Source organism: Motacilla alba, chromosome 2, assembly GCF_015832195.1.
Source record: "Motacilla alba alba isolate MOTALB_02 chromosome 2, Motacilla_alba_V1.0_pri, whole genome shotgun sequence".
NCBI classification, from domain to species: Eukaryota; Metazoa; Chordata; class Aves; order Passeriformes; family Motacillidae; genus Motacilla; species Motacilla alba.
The window spans coordinates 28,972,830-28,992,684 of record NC_052017.1 but is presented as its reverse complement, the minus strand read 5'-3'; the positions used below and the strand labels follow the sequence as shown (position 1 = coordinate 28,992,684).

Below are 19,855 nucleotides of genomic sequence, written 5' to 3'. Positions count from 1 at the left end.
GTAGCAGAAGGCTGGAGCAGAAAACACGGACCCCTGTGGATCCTGTTTCACCCACTGATTTTGCTATCTATGGTTGCTGAGTTACATTAGCAAAACTTGGTGGGTGGCAAACCAAAAAACACCTCTTTTTCCTTCACTGACAGTAAAGGAAGATTTGGGTGGATAAATAAGATGATCTGGTGTGGTGTGCATGAATGGGGACAGAATGCTGGAGTGGTTTTGCCCCCTCTGACCTTTCTTTGCACTTTTGCTCTTGGATCTTTTTGTTTTCTTATAACCTATGGTTTTGCCATTTATAGAATATTTTACAGGTGGTCTTTGTCCTCTTTTTTTGTATTCAAACACTGATTTTAACCAGCTGCAAAGGCTGCGTCAGTGACAAGATCGTTTTTGATTCATATTTATACACTGGGTCATGTGAAGTTATCCTCTGCCTATGGTCTCAGAAGTTCTGCTTTCATTGTATGCTTGATGCTTTGCAGTTCTCTCACTGTCCTGTCAGACCCCTGTGCAAAAACAGAATCAAGAACTGATGCCATACTATGTGGCTTTGCTGGCACGCAGGACGTGAGAAGAGACGTGAAATTTTGACTCTGTTTCAGAAGGCTGATTTATTGTATTATGATATATATTATATTAAAAATGCTAAAATAAAACTATATTAAAAGAACAGAGAAAAAGAATCTATTAGAAGGCAAGACAAGAATAGAAAGAAATGAATAACAAAGGCTTGTGACTAACCGAAACAGTCTGGACAGCTGGATAATGATTGGTTATTAAATAAAAACAACCACATAGGACCAATCACAGCTCCACCTGTTGCATTCCACAGCAGCAGATATTAATTGTTTACATTTGTTCCTGAAACCCCTCAACTTCTCAAGAGAAGAAAATCCTAACAAAAGGATTTTCATAAAATATCATAACTACAATACTACTATTACCATCTTGACATGAATGGAATGAATTTTGTACTTTAGGAGAGTGACTAATGTCAGTGTAAAAATAATTATTAATGAATTGTAGGGGTGTTACTCATCAATTTAAAAATAAAATAGCATTTAAAGACCTACATGCTCTTAGCCTACTAAAGCACATGGAGGACAGGCAGGGGATTAGAGAGTGCCATTGTGGCTTTACCAAGGGCAAGTCCTGCTCCATGAACCTAGTGGCCTTCCATGATGGAGTGACTACATCAGCGGCACAAGGAAGAACTATGGATGTTGCCTCTCTGGTCTTCCCTGAGGCCTTTGACACAGTCATCCACAATCTCCTTCTATTAAAACTGGAGAAAGATTTGATGGGTGGACTGTTCAGTGGAGGAGGAATTGGTTGGATGGCTGCCTTCAGAGGGTAATAGTTAACACCTCGCTGTCCAGCTTAGATCAGTGACAAGTGGTGTTCCTCAGGGGTTCATACTGGGACCAGTACTCCTTAATACCTTCATCACTGATGCAGACACACTGGGATCAGATGCACCCTGAGCAAATATATGGATGACACCAAGGTGAGTGATGTGGTTGATATGCCTGAGGGGTGGAGGCTGTGCACAGGGACCTGGACAAGCTTGAGCAGTGGTCTTGTGTGAACACTGAGGTTCAACATGGCCAAGTGCAAGCTCCTGTATCAGTAAAGGCTGGGGAATTAAAGGATTGAGAGGACACTTCAGAAAAGTGGGTACTTGTGGATGTAAAGCTGGTCATGAGCTGACAGTATGCCCTTACAGCCAGAAAGCCAACTGTGTTCTGGGCCAGGAGAGTTTATGTCCCTCTACTCAACTTTCATGGGAACTTACCTGGAGTACTGCATCTGGCAGTACCGGGGCCCTTAGCACAAGAAAGATGTGGACCTATTGGAGCAGGTCCAGCAGAGGGTCACAGAAATGATCAGATGGATTGAACATCTCCTATGATGAAAGGCTGAGAGAGTTACGGTCAATTAGCCGGGACAAGAGAGCTCCAGAGAGACCTTATTGTGGCCTCTGAGTACTTGAAGGGGGCTTATATGAAAGATGGCAACAAACTTTATAGCAGGGTCTGTTGAATTAGGACAAGTGGTAATTATTTTACACTAAAAAAGAGTAGATTCAGACTAGATAGAGATAAATATTTTTTACAGGGGGGTGGTGAAACACAGGAAGAGTTTTCCTGAAGACATGATGGATGCCCCATCCCTTGAAACAGTCAAGGTCATGCTGAACAAGGCTGAGCAACCTGATCTCACTCAGAGTTTAAGATATTTGTGGTCATTGCAGCAGGGTTGGACCACATGACCCTTAAAAGTTCCTTGCAACCCAAACTATTTTATGATTCTACATTATTGTAAACATCAGGAGCTCCTTAGCAGCCCAGAATGTGTGAAGAAATAAGTGTGGTTTTGCTGTTGTACAAAAAACAGGTATACAATGCATTTTTCCTTTTTAATGGATAACTATTGAAAGCTGGATGTTTCCATAGCTTATGGCATTTTTGCTCCCATAGAAATTAAAACCTTCTCAGCGAAGTTGTTAATTGTTTTCCCTGTTGAATGGAGAACTAATGCATTGTTAGTAAATACTTGTAGTCTTAGTCCTAACAAGATGTAATATTTGATGGTGGGAGGGCATTGGTAAGGGGAAAAACAGCTCTGTCATTTCCCAGTCTCAATTTAAGTGCTTTAGATGAATAATCACATTTATTATGAAGGATGCAATTCACCCAACTGAAATATATAAATCATAGACAGAAATTCAAATTACAATCTCCCATTTTTTCTTGGCATCATTTGTGTGTTGTAGTAATAGAACCAGCCTAGTACTAACACAACCAGTATTTCTAAAAGATGGCTTAATCCACCACTTTTTAGTTTCTGGAAGTCTACACACATTGTTTTTTACCTTCCTTTTTTTTTAGATAGGGTTAGTTTACTCTGAAAATTAATTCTGAGCGTAGTTTCCCATACTTAAGTGGTTGTTTGGGTCATTTTTTTGTAATGTCTATAAAATATACCCCCTTTAAATTTAGAGAAACAACATATATGGTACTGCTGGTTTTTTGAAGCTAGTTAAAATCTATATGCTCTATATGAGAAAAAAATATTAAGTTTGGGAAATGAAGCAGCCTTTAGCAAAGTCTGTTTAGCACTCAGATTTCTTCTTCCTGCAGCAGATAAAAGGTTTAAAGAATAGTTCCTTAAAATAAGGGAAATCTTATCTTGTCCAGCATGTGTGAGGAGCTAAATAAAGGCCCTGGATCATTCTAGCAGCTCCTACATGCCAAGATGTGAAAGAGGTTCTTAGCCATACTTCTCTGACTAAAGATCAGGCCTGAAAATTTTACTCCTTTTCACCAAATATTGCATTGAAAAGAAAGATTATCTGAGTTTTGAAGCAGATATGTTCCCAGCTGCATTTTGTAATCTGGGTGGTTGTGGCGAGGACAACACCAGCCCTGCAGGTTAGGTGAAGCTTCTGAAAGCCAACTTGGCCTGTTTTGTATGCTAGAATAGTTTGCTGGACTGGTTCTGTGCTTATCCTCCGATTTCCAAGAAGTAAGTGGGCTGTAGTACAGAAAGAACTAAAACTGCCTTGAGGAGCCCTGGAGCATGTAGGAGAATATTTGTGAGATATCAAATCTACACAGACATATATTAAAGTCACTATTTGAGCCAAACTGACATGGCAAGGTGTAGTGATCTATATTATAAAGCCCTTGGTAACAGAAAGTGTTAGTTGAAACCTGTATAAAGAGGGGATTTGAATTTAATGGTCTGTAAGGGAAGGAAGCCTGAATCCAAGGTTTGCTGCAAGGAGAGGCACAAGGAGTTCTGAGAGAAGCAGCTGAGCAAGTTCATGAGGCAAAGACATTTGATAAGCATGTGCAGAGTTGCTTAGGGCACTGTGTGACCACAAACTTTAGTGCCTGTGGGGTTTGGTTGCTCAGGACTGTAAGCGTGGGAAAAGAGTTATTAATTAAACATTGCAGTTTTGCATTTGGTTGATTGAATTGTGCAAGAGTCTTCCTACAACATGCTGAGATTTTTTTTTTTTCTTCTTCGTAAAATGATGCAAATGATGTTAAATGATATGCAGAGGATCAGTATCCTTCACATCACGATGTTGATTTTGTAATGATGCATGCTGTCTGGAGGTAAAATATCCTTCTTAAAGTATAAACCCCCTAAAACCAATTTTAACTCCTGTGGCAGTTGCATCAAGATTTCTGCTTCACTGAATACAAGCGCTAACTCGTCCTTATATTGATTTACTGTAATATGCAAAATCCTTTGTGGCAGAGTGCATGCTCGCTGATTGCTTTTTGCAATGTAAATCAGTATTTGGGGTATGAAAGATGTCTTGCTGACTGTAAGTTGTGCTTAATTTCTTGTTAATGCAAGTCAATACTATGCAGTCAAAATAAAATAAACAGTTTTGTTCATTTTAGTGGCAAAAATTTTTGGGTTTGCGTTTCATTAATTTTTAGAGCAGATGTTTTGTTTAAATTTTGCCACCTAGATTTGCAGTATAGCACAAATTAAAACAAGAAAGTGCTGGTAGCTCATCTATCAGTTTGGTTGAATGAATACCAAAATGTAAAACTGTAAGTATTATTTAAAATGCTTCAAAAAATACTGAAAACTGATGGTGGGTTACTGGTCACGTGATTTGCTGTGAAATATTTGAATTGCTTAGACGAAGTTATACATCTTAAATAATTCATTGTAATTGTGTTTAATGTACAACTATTGCTGATAACTGAAAAGAATAAATAGGTCATAAGACAGTCTTGAAACTCTGCATCAGCATGTGCTCATGTGCTGCACTTGAGGTGAGGGATGCCATGTGTGGTGTGTATCATATACTTAATATAAATTGTTAATAGCATTATACAGACTCTATGCCAAACTTTAAAATATTTTACAAGAATGTATCAAGAAGAAAAAAAAACTTCTTAAATGAGAGCATCTTGTTAAACATTTCCAGTTAATGCACTGTGACAAAAAGAAAAAGTTAAATATGTTGACTTAGGTAGTAAGACCTTTTTTGGCTAATAATATGACAAAAAATATTTTATGTAATGTACTGTGCTATTGTAATTATGGAAAACACTAACTTCTTTGACCATTCTTGGATTCTCACAAGGATTGAACAGATAAAGAATGCACTAGAAGAAATGCCATATAATTTGTATGACACATTAAAAACATATATATTGGTTTAATCCTGTGAACTTTTGTATTTTATACTTTCTTGTTTTAAAAATTTGTCAGTAATTCATGATACAAGAACAACATAAATTACATTCTTATGACTTACTTTCAGTCTGTTTTTTAAAAAAATCCAATTTTGATATGAAATAAAATGTTGACATTACTGTTGTGTCATTGTTTGCAGTACCACTCTTCCCTTTCCTTAGTGTATATGTACTTGGTTTTGCATCTTTTCCACTTATGGTACATTTTTGAGCTTGTTTTCAGTGCTGTGTGTTGAAAAATTGTAGTCTGTGATACATCTGCTTCTTTCCTCTACTTTAAATATCGGGGTTTTTTTTCATTTATGTATTCCTATTATTCTGTCTTTTTGAGGGGAATCTTTTCTATTTTCTCTGAGAAATCTTATTTATTCCACAGAATAACTTTTAGAATTTAGCATGTGGTTGATCAGGCCAATACAGTATTTACTGATGCTTAGAAATAAATGCTTTAAATACAAAAGAACAAAAATTATGTAAAGTAAAAAAGAACATGTGCAATCTTAATTTTTGAGCAACAGTTGCTGTTATCTTCCTTAGTTTGCTCTAGCTAACTGGGGCTCTGACATGTCTTGATGTACATGTGGTATCCCCACTTACTCAGATAGTATATTCTGATAAAGGTGACCTCATTAGAAGAAATGTTTTCTTTTTCTTAAACAGTGTCATAAATATACATTACATTTGTTTAAGGCATCCTATGTCTTTGAAGTAATTTCAATGTACAACATAGTGTCAGCTCATTAACATTGGATCAAAGTGTATATTAAATTTCTGATTAAACATCCCCTCTCTTTCAGCTAGGAATAAACACAATTATAACTTCTTCCTTCCTGGTGTTGGTTTAAGATTAACATGTGCCCAATTTTAGTGAGTTTGACTGTTGCTTCTAGCCAGCTGGGTAAACAGACTTTAAGGAAATTAGGTGAAGTTTAGCATACAAGCCTTTTTTTTCCTAGAGTTCAAAACTCCTTACATGTGTTCTAATTAACCTTCTTTTTGTTTGGCTGATGATTAGGTTTAATATCTGTGTAAGACTAGGCATATTTAACATTTCAACCAGTTCTGTCCTTGGGCAATTAAAAGCTGCCAGTGCGAATGTGTCAAGATAGCTGAAATTGCACTGACTGGTGATACTGCCTACGTAAAGGAAATTCTAGTGCTCGCTAATGAGAAACAAACATGCCGTAGCCGTAAGGATTATGAATTTCATCTTTTGGTTTTTTTCTTTTCCCCAACAAAATTCAAAATAAGGTAATTTAAGAATTATTCTTTTTGTTAAAAAAGATACACTTGCAGAAAGAAGGTAATCCTTTTTTTTCATGCTTAATTTCTGATGGATACACAGCCCAGGTTGCAGATTGTGCTTGTTTGTCAGTAGAATAGGTAGAAGGAATCCTGGCCCCACCACAGCACAGTCACATAAGTAGTGTCTGTGCTACATGGGAGAGTCTGGGTGTGAGTGTGGGTGAAAGTATGCTATGCCCTGGACTCAAATTTATGTTTCTTTATGCTAATGAGAGCACCTCTACCTTTGTTGTGGTGCGCTGTTCTTTACTGAGTCATCTTGCTTGTCCTGTAGTCCTGACTGACTCCATGCTGTATCTGGTCCTTCAAGAGAAGTGTGCAGCTGGCTTGGGGGGGTCTTTTGGACACAACATTTACAGAATGAGTTATGGGGGAGATGGTGTCAGGTTTGAGTTGAAACCATGCAACCAAGTTCCTGCCTTGCCTTGCTATCCAGAAAGTAGGTGGGTTCTGGGTGCAGAATGAGGTTATGAACCCTGAGGACTGTGTGCAGGCTTGTATAGTTCAGTTTGGAAGCTTGGCTAGTTTGGGCTTGAAAAAGTGTTGACATCTAAGTTTAGAAAACTTTGCTCGCGTGGTTGAGCAGTTGTTTTCAACTGTACTTCTGTATAGGCATGGTGGCTTATGGTTTGTGTCATGACTTTGTTTCTGCCTCTATCTTGTCCCTTGAAATAGAGCTGTTTTGCTAGGATTTCTATAGATTGGAAGAGGAAATACTCTAAATCTTCTATCTCTGCACTGGAATTGTAAAACTTCTCATAGATTAAGAATTTTGGTTATAGAAAAAGAAATGTAGTCCTAGATAAGAACTGGATACAAAATACAGAAAATGAAAAGCAAAAAGAAGATAAGGTTAAAATACGGTATTTTAATGCTATACCTTAAATGTTTATTAGAAGTAATTCTCTAATTGCTTTATTTTACAAAAAAAGGTTATATGCCTTTGTTTTATTAGATATAGAAGGAATCTGAAAAGAACATCCTCTTAAATATGTGAAATATTTTAATCTTATAATTAAGTTTTTGAATTTTGCTTTGAAGGTTCTATTTGATAAATTTGAAATAGGAAATCTTTCAGTAGAGACAATTCTTCTAACTTAAATAGTAATTACTGAGTGTGTCAGAAGTATGTTGATTACTGTAGATACAATTAGTTTGAATGCAAATGTCTGAATAGAAGTGCAAGTTTCTACCTGTTTCATGTATCAGAGATTCTGTATTTTTTTCATACTGTAGATGGCTGTGAATGCCCTTCCTGGAAAGTAGCTAGATCTGTGTAAAAGAATACTCTCCGTGTAGTAACATGTGGAAACAGTTTGATGGAAAAAAATGTGAAGAAATTAATCATAGTTATTCTGAGCTTCTTTTGCTGGTTCATAGCCAGACCTAATTTAGACTTAAATCCTTATGAGATGGTAGAGTGTTTGGAAACATATAAACAGTCTTTCACCCAACAAAAACCATTCCAGGACATATTTGTAAACTGTTAGATACCTAGCTTGTCTAAATTAACATTGATTATTATTGTTACATTGTTCACCAGTGTCCTAATGCAATCCTTGTCTTCATGGAAAAGCAAGATAGAATTGCTTGTATGTTTACCAAGTTCACAGTTGTAAAACTGACTTTATTGGTGTTTCAAGATGGACATAGTTGTCCTACTAAGTGTGACAAGCCCCACCATCTCCAGCATACAGTTTCAAAGAAGTTAGCTGCTTTGAAATTTTGAAAATGTATTTCTAATGTACTTCTATTTTCAGTGTATACATGCAAGCCAAATTTATTTTTTCTAAGGCAGGGTGGCTAAATTATTTGTGAGTCTTGCTTCAGTTCTATTTTGCTCGTCAGAGTTGATAACAAGTCTGAATAAAGAATTAAAATTTATAAATATGAATATTGAGAAAACATGTAAAAGCTTAAGAATAGGAACATTCTTTTAAACTTAGCAATCAAAGGCTTGTTTTTCTATGTCTCATATCAGGCCTATTCCTAAGTAATATTAAAACGTTGAATTGTTAGTTGGGGTGATTTAAATATTAAAGAAATAAAACATAAAATATACACTTACCTAATGCTACTATACAGCTGAGAAGATAGCATAGGGAAAATGAATTTCAGGGGAGGGAGAGGCTATGAATGGAGAAGAAAAGTATTGTTGGTGCAATTAAAAAGTGAAAAGAAGTCTTGTTAGAGAGATGGAAGGCTTTGCTCATTTATGACTAGACTCTGTAAAGTTGTAAGCTGTCACTCCCACTCTCTTAAGTTGAGGGTTCCAGGCTGGCTGTGTGTTTGGACTTTGTGGGTCTACATTAGTACTTGGGCCTTAATGGGGACAAGGTAAGTATGCCAAAGACATAGCATACTTTTGTTTTAGTAGGCCAGCGTGGAGGATCTGTGGTTGTCTGAACTTGTTACCACACTGTTCTAAAACAAAAGGAATTGTAGTTCTGACATTTTTTGTAAGCATTTTGTGCCGCTACAACTTTTTTTTTTTATTTTATTCCTAGTCTATGTCATTCAACTTGTTGAGATTTGCAGCTTTTTACCATTGTTCTGTTTCAGCACTGGCTACCCAAAATGACCAAATCAGCAATGTGTGTTGGTTTTCATGCACTTTTGGAGCTTTTGGCTCTATGATAACTTGTTCTTGGTGTGTTGTGCTGTAAGTGGGGAGTGTTGGTCTCCAGTGAATACTGCACTGTGTTTTGGGTAGCTGTTAGCTGGATGATTTGTTGCTTGTGATAAAAGCTCCATCACTCTCCCTAATCCTTATGAAAATTTTAATGGGTTCTGTTTGGATTTTACTACCTAATATTACCTTATTATAGATAAAGTGAGGATTTTAATTATTTATGAATTTTCAGTAAAAGTAAGCTGTACTGCGTTATGTTAGCCAAGCAAGTTGTTATGTTGTGTGTCAGCTTCTGTGATCTAAAAATTCATATTTAATTTTATAATAAAATATGCCATTAATACTTTTTGGATTCAGCAATCCTTGGACTGATTTTGCTGTCTGATCTTAAGTCTCACCCTGGTTATGGATTCACTGAATACACGCATCTAAACAACATCTTATTAGAGTGGAAGTATGATAAACTGAGAACAATATGTTACTGTTTAGTGAAAAGGTGGATTAGTACACCTTGGATCCACTGGAAACACTTGTGATGCCTTGTTATACCGACCTTCCTCATGCACTTCATTCTCTACCTTTTTTTCAGTCACCATCGAATCTTTAATTCTTGAATGCATGTTGTGGTCTAGGCAGTTACGCAAAAAAATGAACACATGACTCAGAACCTTTTTGTAAATGTTTTTGATTTGTTCAGTTTAAAATGGGTCATAAAAGACACCTGTTGTTTCTAAAAGCATCTGGAAGTGGGTTCAGTTTCACCAGATCAATGGATGAGCTTGCCTCTGAGGGACAGGATTCTGTCCCTTCCCCTGAAGTTGATAGAATTCTGCATTCTTAGGACATTTTAGCATTGCTTTAAGGAAGTTATAGAATAGAAGGTTGTTTTTTCTTCCAATATTTTATTTGCAAAATAAAAATAACCAGTTAGTGGTATTTGTTTCAATGTCTGTTATGCTATGAAGCAGTATTTTAAGAGCTTGGTCACTCATATTTGAATACTTTAACTGATTTATTTAACAAAATGTGCAGAAACGAGGAAAAGAAATGCATTTCCTGGACATGCCAAAGTTAGTGCTTGAATGTGTTTGAAGTAGGTGGCTTGAAGGCTGTAAAATGGACATTTAAAGAAATTCAGTTTAACTGTCTGTTGAGTATCCACTTCACATTCAGGAAGGACGTATGCATTTTCTGTATGATTTTGAAAGCAAACCTACTTGAGGTCTGGCTTAAAATTATTAGAAATTGGAAGACAAGTACTCTTGAGTAGGGAAATGTCAGTATAAGACCCAGGCACTTGCTTTAGACTCACAGGATTTGTATTTTGTGCTATGGTAATTCAAAGTGCAAAACAGATTTTTAGAACTACAGTGACATTAGTAAGTACTTATAATTTCAAATGAGGATAGGTTTTCTTTGTTTTATTAATTTTTAAGTTCATGTTTGAACTCAAGTCCTCATCTGAGAGCCAGGCCAAATGCTTGTGCATTCCTGACATAAAGAGCAAGTCAATACTTCTCAAATTAGAACAAATAAAATTCAAATACCTGAAACTCAGTATATACCTTCTTTTACTAATATGGAAATAATTTTTTGTTACTGATTTATAACTGCAAAAGCCAGCATGGGAATCCCTTGCAAAGATTAAAATGCTTGCTGTTGAAACTGAATAGATGTGGACTAGCTGAATGATTGTGTTCTTCACTTACACCCCACAATTACTGGGGACAAAAGTCCCTTTAGCTATAATACTGCCTTATTGTAATATTGTCCCTTCTGTGCCCTAATATTTAAGTTTCTGAATGAAAAAAATGTAGTCTGTAGCCCTGTCTTAAATTTCTAAATTCCCCATTCAGTTCATTGCAAGGGTGCTAGGTGGAATTCAGAAAGGCTTTGTGCTTTTCAGAGTAGGGGGAAGGTTTGTGCTAACCAGAAAGCAGTACTGTAGAATGAACCACACATCTTAAAAGTGTGCCCCTCTTTGGCCTGTATAGAAGACAAAACTCACAGCTCAATTCTATTGATTTCCCATGCCTAGACCATGAATGAAGATGCAATGAGCCAGTTTTGGAAGCAGAAACACGCGTGGTGAGGTCTGTGTAAGCCAGCCTGGGTTTGGCAGCTCTGTTGGCTTATACCAGCTCAGGGATGTTGCCAGCAGTACTGCAGATGCAGAGTTTCCTGTGTTTGGGACTGAGCTCTCTTGTGCTTTATGAAAACAGTACAGGGCCACAGGCCAGTGTTTTGCTTTCCTTGGTCCCAATTTCACACAGTCTGAAAGTGGCCTTAGGAATTAATGTAGTTCATGTGTCACTGAGGTGGTAAATGCAGCTCTGTGTTGGGTCACTTCATATGGTTGAGACAGCCTGTGTGTGTTTGTGAGACAGAGAAAGGTCCTATGGAAAGTGAGCCAGTAGGGAGCAAAACAGAATCAGTTTCTGTATTTTGTCTTAGGATTTTAAGGTTTTGACTCGCTGCTGCACCTTAGCAAGTATGCTCAAGCTCAGTCTTTGGGGTTTTGGGCTTCCACTCTTTATCATATGAAGGTTTTCTGAGCAGTTGAAACTTCTTGGCTTTACTAGTACCAGAGCTCTCCATTCTGCTTTCAGTCACAGACTGAGTTGTCCTTTCCTGGAGTAAAAGTTGAGGCTTTCTTTTAAATCAAATGACTGCTTATTATCCTGTTTCTGCATACACAGAATTTCTCTCCTTTGCGTGATCAGAAGTCTTATTCTTTGAATCTTATTCTTTGTATTAAATTTCATGTTTTCAATCAGTGTCAGGTATAGTTTGAGAGGACCTGCTGCAGAAAAAGATCTTATTGTGCCCAACTTGTGATTTCCTATTGAAGTGGTAGGAAGAGAGGGGAAAAACTCACCCTGCCACGCTGGACTCAGTTGTGGGGTATTGTAAAAGAAAACTGTAGTTGTTTGAAAAATGCACTTGTTAAATGTTAAGTGCCGTGAAGCTTTCAATTACTTGAGACGTTAATTGCAGAGTTTTAAAAAAATATTGCATTTGGATTTAGTAGAAATTAGGTCATTCTGAATTGTTTGGAAGAGCTAGGTCTCAGCAGAGCAGGAGTTGTGGTTCAGTATTGTCACAAAGATACCAATACAGATATTCATAATTTTTTATTGTGCAATAAACCAGATGGCAAGAAAACAATGTGTTTCTGAGTTCTTTTAAGAACATAATTCTGAGTATTCAATTTTACTTAGAATTGCAGTTTGGTTTTTTGTTCCTCAGAGTGCATGTTTCACTTGTGAGATTTGGTTACGCAAATCACATTGTATTCTTCCAGCCTGTTTTATGCTGAAAATGTAACATGACAGGATTGTTAAAAACTGTAATAAAATATTGGATCAGCCTAAGGAACCCTGTTTTGCTAAATGGCTTTCTCGAATGGTAACTGTTCCAGAAAAAAAATTTCAAATATATAGCTAATTACAGAAAAACTCTGGGTAGCATGCTGCTCTCTCTCTTTTCCCATGACCTTCTAATTTTATAATTTTGTGTGTATGTGTGTGTGTGTGACCAATTAAAATATGATGGCAGAGCAAAATAACATAGTCCAAATGCCCAGCAGCTGGGATATAGATGTAATAATCCATGTCCTTGAATCGTAGGAAATAGAGAAGGGACAAGTTGCAGATAATTTAGTCTCTTTACTTCTGCTATGCACAGCTTTTGCTCTAAGTACATCTGTTAAATTTACACCTCATTTAATACCCTGACATATTACTAAAATTATAGTGGTGTTTAGTTTTCTCAGTTTGTCTTTTCTATTAGAGAAATAAAATTCATCCTGGCTAGGACAGAAAGGTGGCCTAGATGACTTCTTGAGATTCTCTACAGACAGTTCTTATATGATTGCCTGCTTTTTACTGACTTTTCTGTACCACATTTTGTCTTTGGATGATAGTGTTTTGCTCCATGTAGCTTTTGTATAGGTATCTCTTTCCATGTATTAGAAAGGAAAAGTGCTTTTCAGATTTTGAGAAAGTAGTTCAGATATTTCTCTTCTCACGAGTCTCTTTTGAGTCTTGACTCTTCCTTCACCCTGCCCTGGTTGGTTATGCATATCAGAACTCTTTGGGCATGAGAAATTGGATCACATCTCTGTATTCATTCTGTAAAAAAATGAACTCAAAAACTGTAGTTTGGAACTCATAAAGTGCACAACATGCTAACTGCATTTGCCTTTGTTTTATTGTTTAGTAGTGTAAAAGGGGGAGGGAAGAGAACTTGTTCTTTCTCTTCTGAGGTGGCCAAAACCTTTTTTGTCTTTCTCTGCCATTTTATGATTATCTGAGGTCAGAAATCTTCTAAGAATGGACAGGACTCATGTATTCGGGCAGGATTTGCCAACAGTGATAAGTAAAATTCCTCATATGTAATAAGAGACCTACTTTTGTTCTGTGTCAAAATTCACTAAACCTCAGAAAATATGTGTCTGCAATAAAAAGTGTCAGAATTCACCACTGGGAATGATTTTCTAGGTATACTGTTTTAAGATGTTGGATAATTCCACATATTTTGAAACAGCATCAATTATTCTTTTTTATTCATCCTAGCAATTCATAATAAGCAGTATAGTGTGAAGATGCTGTTCTCAGTGGTTAGTGTTGATGGAGAGCATGCTTTTTTGCCCTGTGACTTGGTAAGCAGTGTTCTGCCATTGCGTTCTTTTCTTCATTATTGTATGGACCATTCTTGTCCCAAGTGTCTTAGGCTACCTCCGAGGCACATGAGCATTTGATAAGTTACTGATGAAGTGTGGATAAATTTCTGCTATCAAAATGCCTAAAGCCACATAGGAGAGTTCTGTTTCAGAGATGCCACAGATCTTTAGTACTATATATTGATGAAAAAAATCAAAGGTATATGTTTAATTGGTTTCAAACCTAAGCAAACCAAAACTGAAATATAAGCATTTAAATAAGTGTTCTGCAGCACTGTGCTGCTGGATATTAAGTACTTTCAGATGTATCTGCTGTGTTCCCTCTGATTTCACTGGTAAGTGTGGTTACTCAGTATTTCACAGGGTGAATTCAACACAGGGGAGCAAGCTCACTTTTCTGAAACTTTTCTTGTAGCTTAGTTCTGATCAATTTAGATCTGTTTAGATCAAGTTGAGATCTGTGAAAGCAATAGGTGTTGTGGATTGTCAAGACTTCTCAGCTGTGTCTGCTGCTGTTTGCTATCTGAATAGGCCTAGACCTGTCCTCAAAGAAACTGCCTACAGTGTATGGAGAAGAAAGTCTGAAGAATGAACATCTTAGATCTGTACATTTATTTGCAGTAGGTGCTTATGAAGGGCTTAAGATTTCTTTCTTTTTTTGGTAAATTGTACCTTGATTACAGTCTTCCATTGCTACATTAATCCTGAAAGTCTCATTCAGACTAAGTAGTATGGTTTACAGATTATGAGAAGTAGAAAAGATAAAGGAGGAAAAATCCCAATTTTTAAGCTATTTTGACTAAAGCTTTGTGATATAAATTAATGTTGATAACATTTAAGTCTCTCATTGTGTTTTGTTCCACAGGCAGCAGGAGCAATTCGTCCTTTAGTTTCTACTGTTATTGCCTCTGCTGCTGATGGCTGCTTGGACCACTCACTGGAACGTGCCAGGTACAGAGCAAGTGAAATGCCTCAGGCCTTCTTGTTTGATATAATCTATGAAGCATACCAACAGGTAAGATATTAAGGCTTTCTAAGACCTTTTTTTAATTTACTTTAGTTGAAAAAAAAGAAAAAAGGTAACTTTATTTGTCTTCTTTCAAGAATAGAGTTTCAGTACCTGTTTCAGATTACATCAAACTGTATGCTTATTACTTCTGAGTCTTTTAAAAAAGCCTTATTCCAATTTATTCAAATTTTTGATGAGTTAACTTTTTAATATGAGAAGGGGTGATGGGTCTAAATGGCTGGAAAGACAAATTTGCTTTATTTTTTATTGTGCATTAAATAAATTACTTAAATGAGTGGATTTATATGTTTCAAGTTAGGTGTCTGTATAAAATATGTATTGTTGACTGAGAGTATCAAAGGGTTTTGGATGCACAGTGTAATAATGACATTTTATAGTAATTTAGTGGGATACAGGCTGTTCTAAAATACTGAGATAATATAACTTTCTACATCTAGGTAAATGTTTATTCTGTTTCTTGTTGCATGTGTATTATACATACTTTGGTTAGTAGCTGAAAATAATGTTTACTTGTCTCTGTTGTAATTTTTCATTTTTTTCCTAATATATTGCTTTGAAATTAACTTTATTCAGGAAAGTTAAAGTTGTGGATAATGTATTAAACCCTGACTCTTTTGCCTTAATTTGCCCTGAAGACGGCTTTCATTTGCCCCACCCTGCATTCACAGTTTACTGGAAACATTCCAGCCTTTCGTCTCAGCACTGCTTCCTTTTCATTCATCACCTTGTGGAAATTGCCTGTCCAGGTATCTTCCAGACTGACTGGAAGCAGAGCATTTCTTCATTTGTCACTTGGTAGGAATTATTTTTCATGTTCATGCTGACAGTTGTGTTTCCCGTCAGTCTTTCAATTCTAAACAAGCCCAAGTTTCTGATACTCACTTTGAGAGAGTACAAAGCTTAGAAGTCACTAACAACAGAAGAATGTGAGGACAGGCAATGAAGAAGCTGTTACTTAATTGTTCAGTAATTGTTTTCCTTAGAAATGTTGGCACAAATTCTATGTCATACCCTTTATGCTTGAAACTTGAAGATATTAAATGCTGAAGATGAAGGACTATCCAAAATTAAGAACTACTCAAGTGATTGGACTGGCTTCAACCTTTTTGCTTCTGATAGGAGGCAGGGGGTTGTTCTTCGTATATGACACACAGCTGATACTTCTGAGATTTTACCTTGAATGTAGTGTGTATATTCATAAGAAATATATCCTCTATGTGCGTAAGAACACATCTCAAGAGACAACAGCTACTGTTGGTTATACAACCCTTTTTGATTTGTGTATCTTTTGGCAAATTTCATGTTTATGTGCTGCTTCTTGCAACCACCTTCCTCCCCACTCCCCAAACAACCCAGTATTTTTCTACTATGTTTGTTTATAATTTGCAAATATGGTAGAGCTGGCAAATACATAAGAAGCTCTTGTCCTAAATGCCTCGCTCAAAAGACAACTATATTTGCAGTTCCTATGCTCCTCTGAATAGAGTTTTTTCCTCACATATGCATTCCATCAGTCTTCTTTTTTGTATCCCCGCTCTTTCAAGAACAAGCCACCAAAGTTGTTAGAAGCAACCAAGGCTATGGTTTCTTGTCCCCAGTTTCCTTTGCTTTGGCTAAATTCTGGTCATTTTAATGCTCTGTGTCTGGACCCTTGGGAAGTATAACACTTTGCTAAAATCTCTCAACTCATATTGTTTCCTAATAATTTATGTTTCAATGGTGTCTAGCTGTCCAAGTCAAGGATTAAGACCCCATTGTTCAGGGAACTGTACAAACAAATAAAAAAAGACAGATAATCGTTGTCCTGAAAAACCTAGTCAAGCTACTGTAGGACAGATTTTTGTAGGAATGGATGCAGCTTATGATGCTTTCTAAATATTAACATATCCATAATCAATTCCCATAGCCTGGTGAAGGTAAGTACCATTGTACAGATGAACAAAAAAGAGAAAATAATTTTGTTACTCCTGTTGCAAGTCATTCATGAAGCTGGGAATGGAATTCATTTTGGCTGACTCTGCCTGGGATCATGATCCCATGCCTGCGTATTTTATACAGTTGTGACCTTTATGCAACAACAGTGTGGGGAAAAACAACAGTCAAGCATGCATTCCTTGGAAAGAAGCCGTCCATTTGAATTAGTGCTTTGAGTAACACAGGCTTTTCGGTTACACTGTGGGTTATGTGGAATACTGCTTTCAAGCTCCATCTCTATTTAAGTGCACCGTCGGATGTGAGTAGATAGGTTTAGAGTGTTGACTTCCAGATGTGTTTGTGAATGTAAGATCTCTGAATATATTTACTGCAAAGTTGCAGAATTCAGTTAAAGGTCAGTTATCTGTCCCTTACAGATTTGCTATCTGCAGTCTTTTTTGTCTCTTCTTGTCTGGTAGCAATCTGGGAAGAGCACACTAGAGGTGCTTGCTTCTCTTTTTATTGCTGTTTTAAATTTATCTAGAACTAGAACAGAGCAACACTATTAATAAATGGAAAATATATTTGTATGATCTTTACCAAATTAAGTAATTTCCTTAGAAAACATTTTCCTTTTCTAGCTCAAGTAAAAAAAGTATAGTAATGACTTGGGGAAAAATACATGCCCTGTTGAATCTCCTCTAATTAGTTTTATGTACAAATATCAAAGATTGATTTACAATAGTATCTTAAAATATATGTGTTCTACAGGGAATCCCCTTCACATTTGGCACCAAAAATCCAGAACAGATTGTGAGCAATTCAGCCAGGTTGTTCACCTGCATTTCATTGTGATGCTTTTAATTTAGTTTCTGGTCTGACATCTTCCCTGTTGCCTAAAACAAGTGTTCCAAACAGATCTTTGTTCAGATATATATTACTTTCTGATTTAACTGTTATGATGTCAAGACTTCTGACTTCATAACTATTAACTTTCAAATTTATACAATTTACAAGCTTTATAAAATTTATAAAAGTTACAACTTCTTTTTGTACAATATGTATCTGGCTCAGGGCGGACAAGTGACCAATGCAAACAACTGCAAGGGGAGAAAGAACTGTATTTATAGTGTGTGTGGCTCTTGCAGATGGGAGGCTTTATGTTAGCTAGGGATTTTCCTTGGGATTTTGGGTAAAAGGACATATCAATTTGTTAAGGGAATAAATGTGGTGTCGCATCACTACTCTAAGTTCTGGTATGTCCTAATTTGTGAGTTCTCTTTTCCTGCACAATGTAATGAACCACAGTAAATGGACAAATTAAAAAATATAAAACCAAAACCACAAATCTCTAATAACTAGTAAAACCTCTGGAAAAGTTGTAAAAAATGGCAGAATCTATGATTTACTTCAATTCCGAACTATTTGGGACAAAATCAGCCGATTTAACTCTTTAAAAATTATTTTTATTTTGTTATGTTAATAACAAATTCCTGATCTTTAAAAGCACCTGTTTCTTTTCTATTTTTATCAATCCCAAGGAAAATCAGGAAAGTTTAAGTGTTAATTGAGAATCCATCCTTTCCAAAGATAGAAAATGAGGGATAGATTCCTTAGACCAGACTTGTTCATTTTTGCTTAAGGTAGTTTCATGTTTCTGTTCCACTTCTTAATTTAAATGGGAACAAATGTGGAGTATGATCCTGCAAGCCTGGAGGAGGTGGGTGGGGGAAAGTCTTCTCTTACCAGAAGTCAAGTGTTCCCTCGAGCAGTACCTTTTAAAAGAATTAGAGTATCAGGAAGTCAGGTAGACTACCATTTTCCTTTAATCAGAGTAGGCTGAGACTGATTTTTGTAATACTTGTTTTTGACATATTGTGAAATGCACAAAGATCTCAAAGGTTTTTTTGGTCTTTAACACAACGCATCTTGTTGTGTCATGTCATGTGTTCTGTACAAAGTAACACAAGTATATAGTATATAAACTATATATAATATATAACAGTATATAAAGGCTGAAATACTCAAAGCATTGAACACTTGAAATATATCTGCTAAAGCAGGAAAGGTAACAGGAACATTTAAAAAGCTTTACCTTTTCATGAACTGGAAGAGAAACAAACAAAAATGGAAGCAGAAGATGAGTGGGGTAGGTGGGAGATTCTGACCCACTTCTATGTCAGATATGTGAGGAAACAGCCCTGGTAAGATGATACAATGGTTAAGGAGTTGTCAGCATGAATGTGGGGAATACCAGAGAATTGCTCCCAGTGCCACCAGTCCAGGGAAGCCAAAAACCTGGTGAGAGGGAATAGCTACCGACAGCTGAAAAAAGAGCAGGTTATGTTAGAATCCTATTCTGAAGGAATCCTTCATATGTGAGTGGTATGACAAAATCTGATCACTAATTCAAAATTAAGGGATAGCCTTTTAAGAATCTTATAAATAAATACACATTTTTTTCTGCTGATCATTTATACATTATCTTACAATTTTCCTCAAGATCTGCTATACCTGTGGAAATTTATTGCAAGAATTACACACTTTTTGGGGAGGGTGGGGTGTTTGTATTACATATATAGGTAGTTTAATCATCTGTTGATAGTAGACCTTTTGCAGAGTGTGGAAGTTTATATTTAACTAATCAGAACAATGAAGCTGAAATAAAAAAAAAAAATAGGAATAGGAAGCAGGAATACTCATTGAAGGAGAATGAGCTTCAACATGTTTTGAGACATTTTTCTGATTCATGTCTGTAACCTCCTCCTTGATATCCCCACAGATCTGTGTGATCTTAGGGATTCTATCTAATCTGTGTAGAAAATATGTAGAGATTAGTACTTTTTGGGACTACACTAAATTAGTATATCTGTTCATAGCCAACATTAACCACTCTTTGAATATTAGGCAATTACATTTACTTATGGGCCATTACAACATCTGCCTGCATAGGAGAGAACAGCTATATATAAACATAGTAATGACAAGATGCAAAACAATAGTGTGTCAGAGAGAATCATTCACATACTTTGATGCTGAATTCTGGGAGGCAGATGTTC

The 19,855-nt window shown here is 36.3% G+C and overlaps 1 protein-coding gene across 2 annotated transcripts in view; it reads left to right on the top strand.

Moving 5' to 3' along the window:
* The window catches only part of CRPPA (CDP-L-ribitol pyrophosphorylase A), a 107,290-nt gene that overhangs the window by 10,615 nt on the left and 76,820 nt on the right, over window positions 1-19,855 (top strand). For both annotated transcript variants that reach the window (XM_038126986.1, XM_038126987.1), the window contains exon 3: window positions 14,718-14,867. In XM_038126986.1, the coding sequence (XP_037982914.1) occupies window positions 14,718-14,867 (150 nt within the window). The remainder of the gene's footprint in view (window positions 1-14,717; window positions 14,868-19,855) is intronic.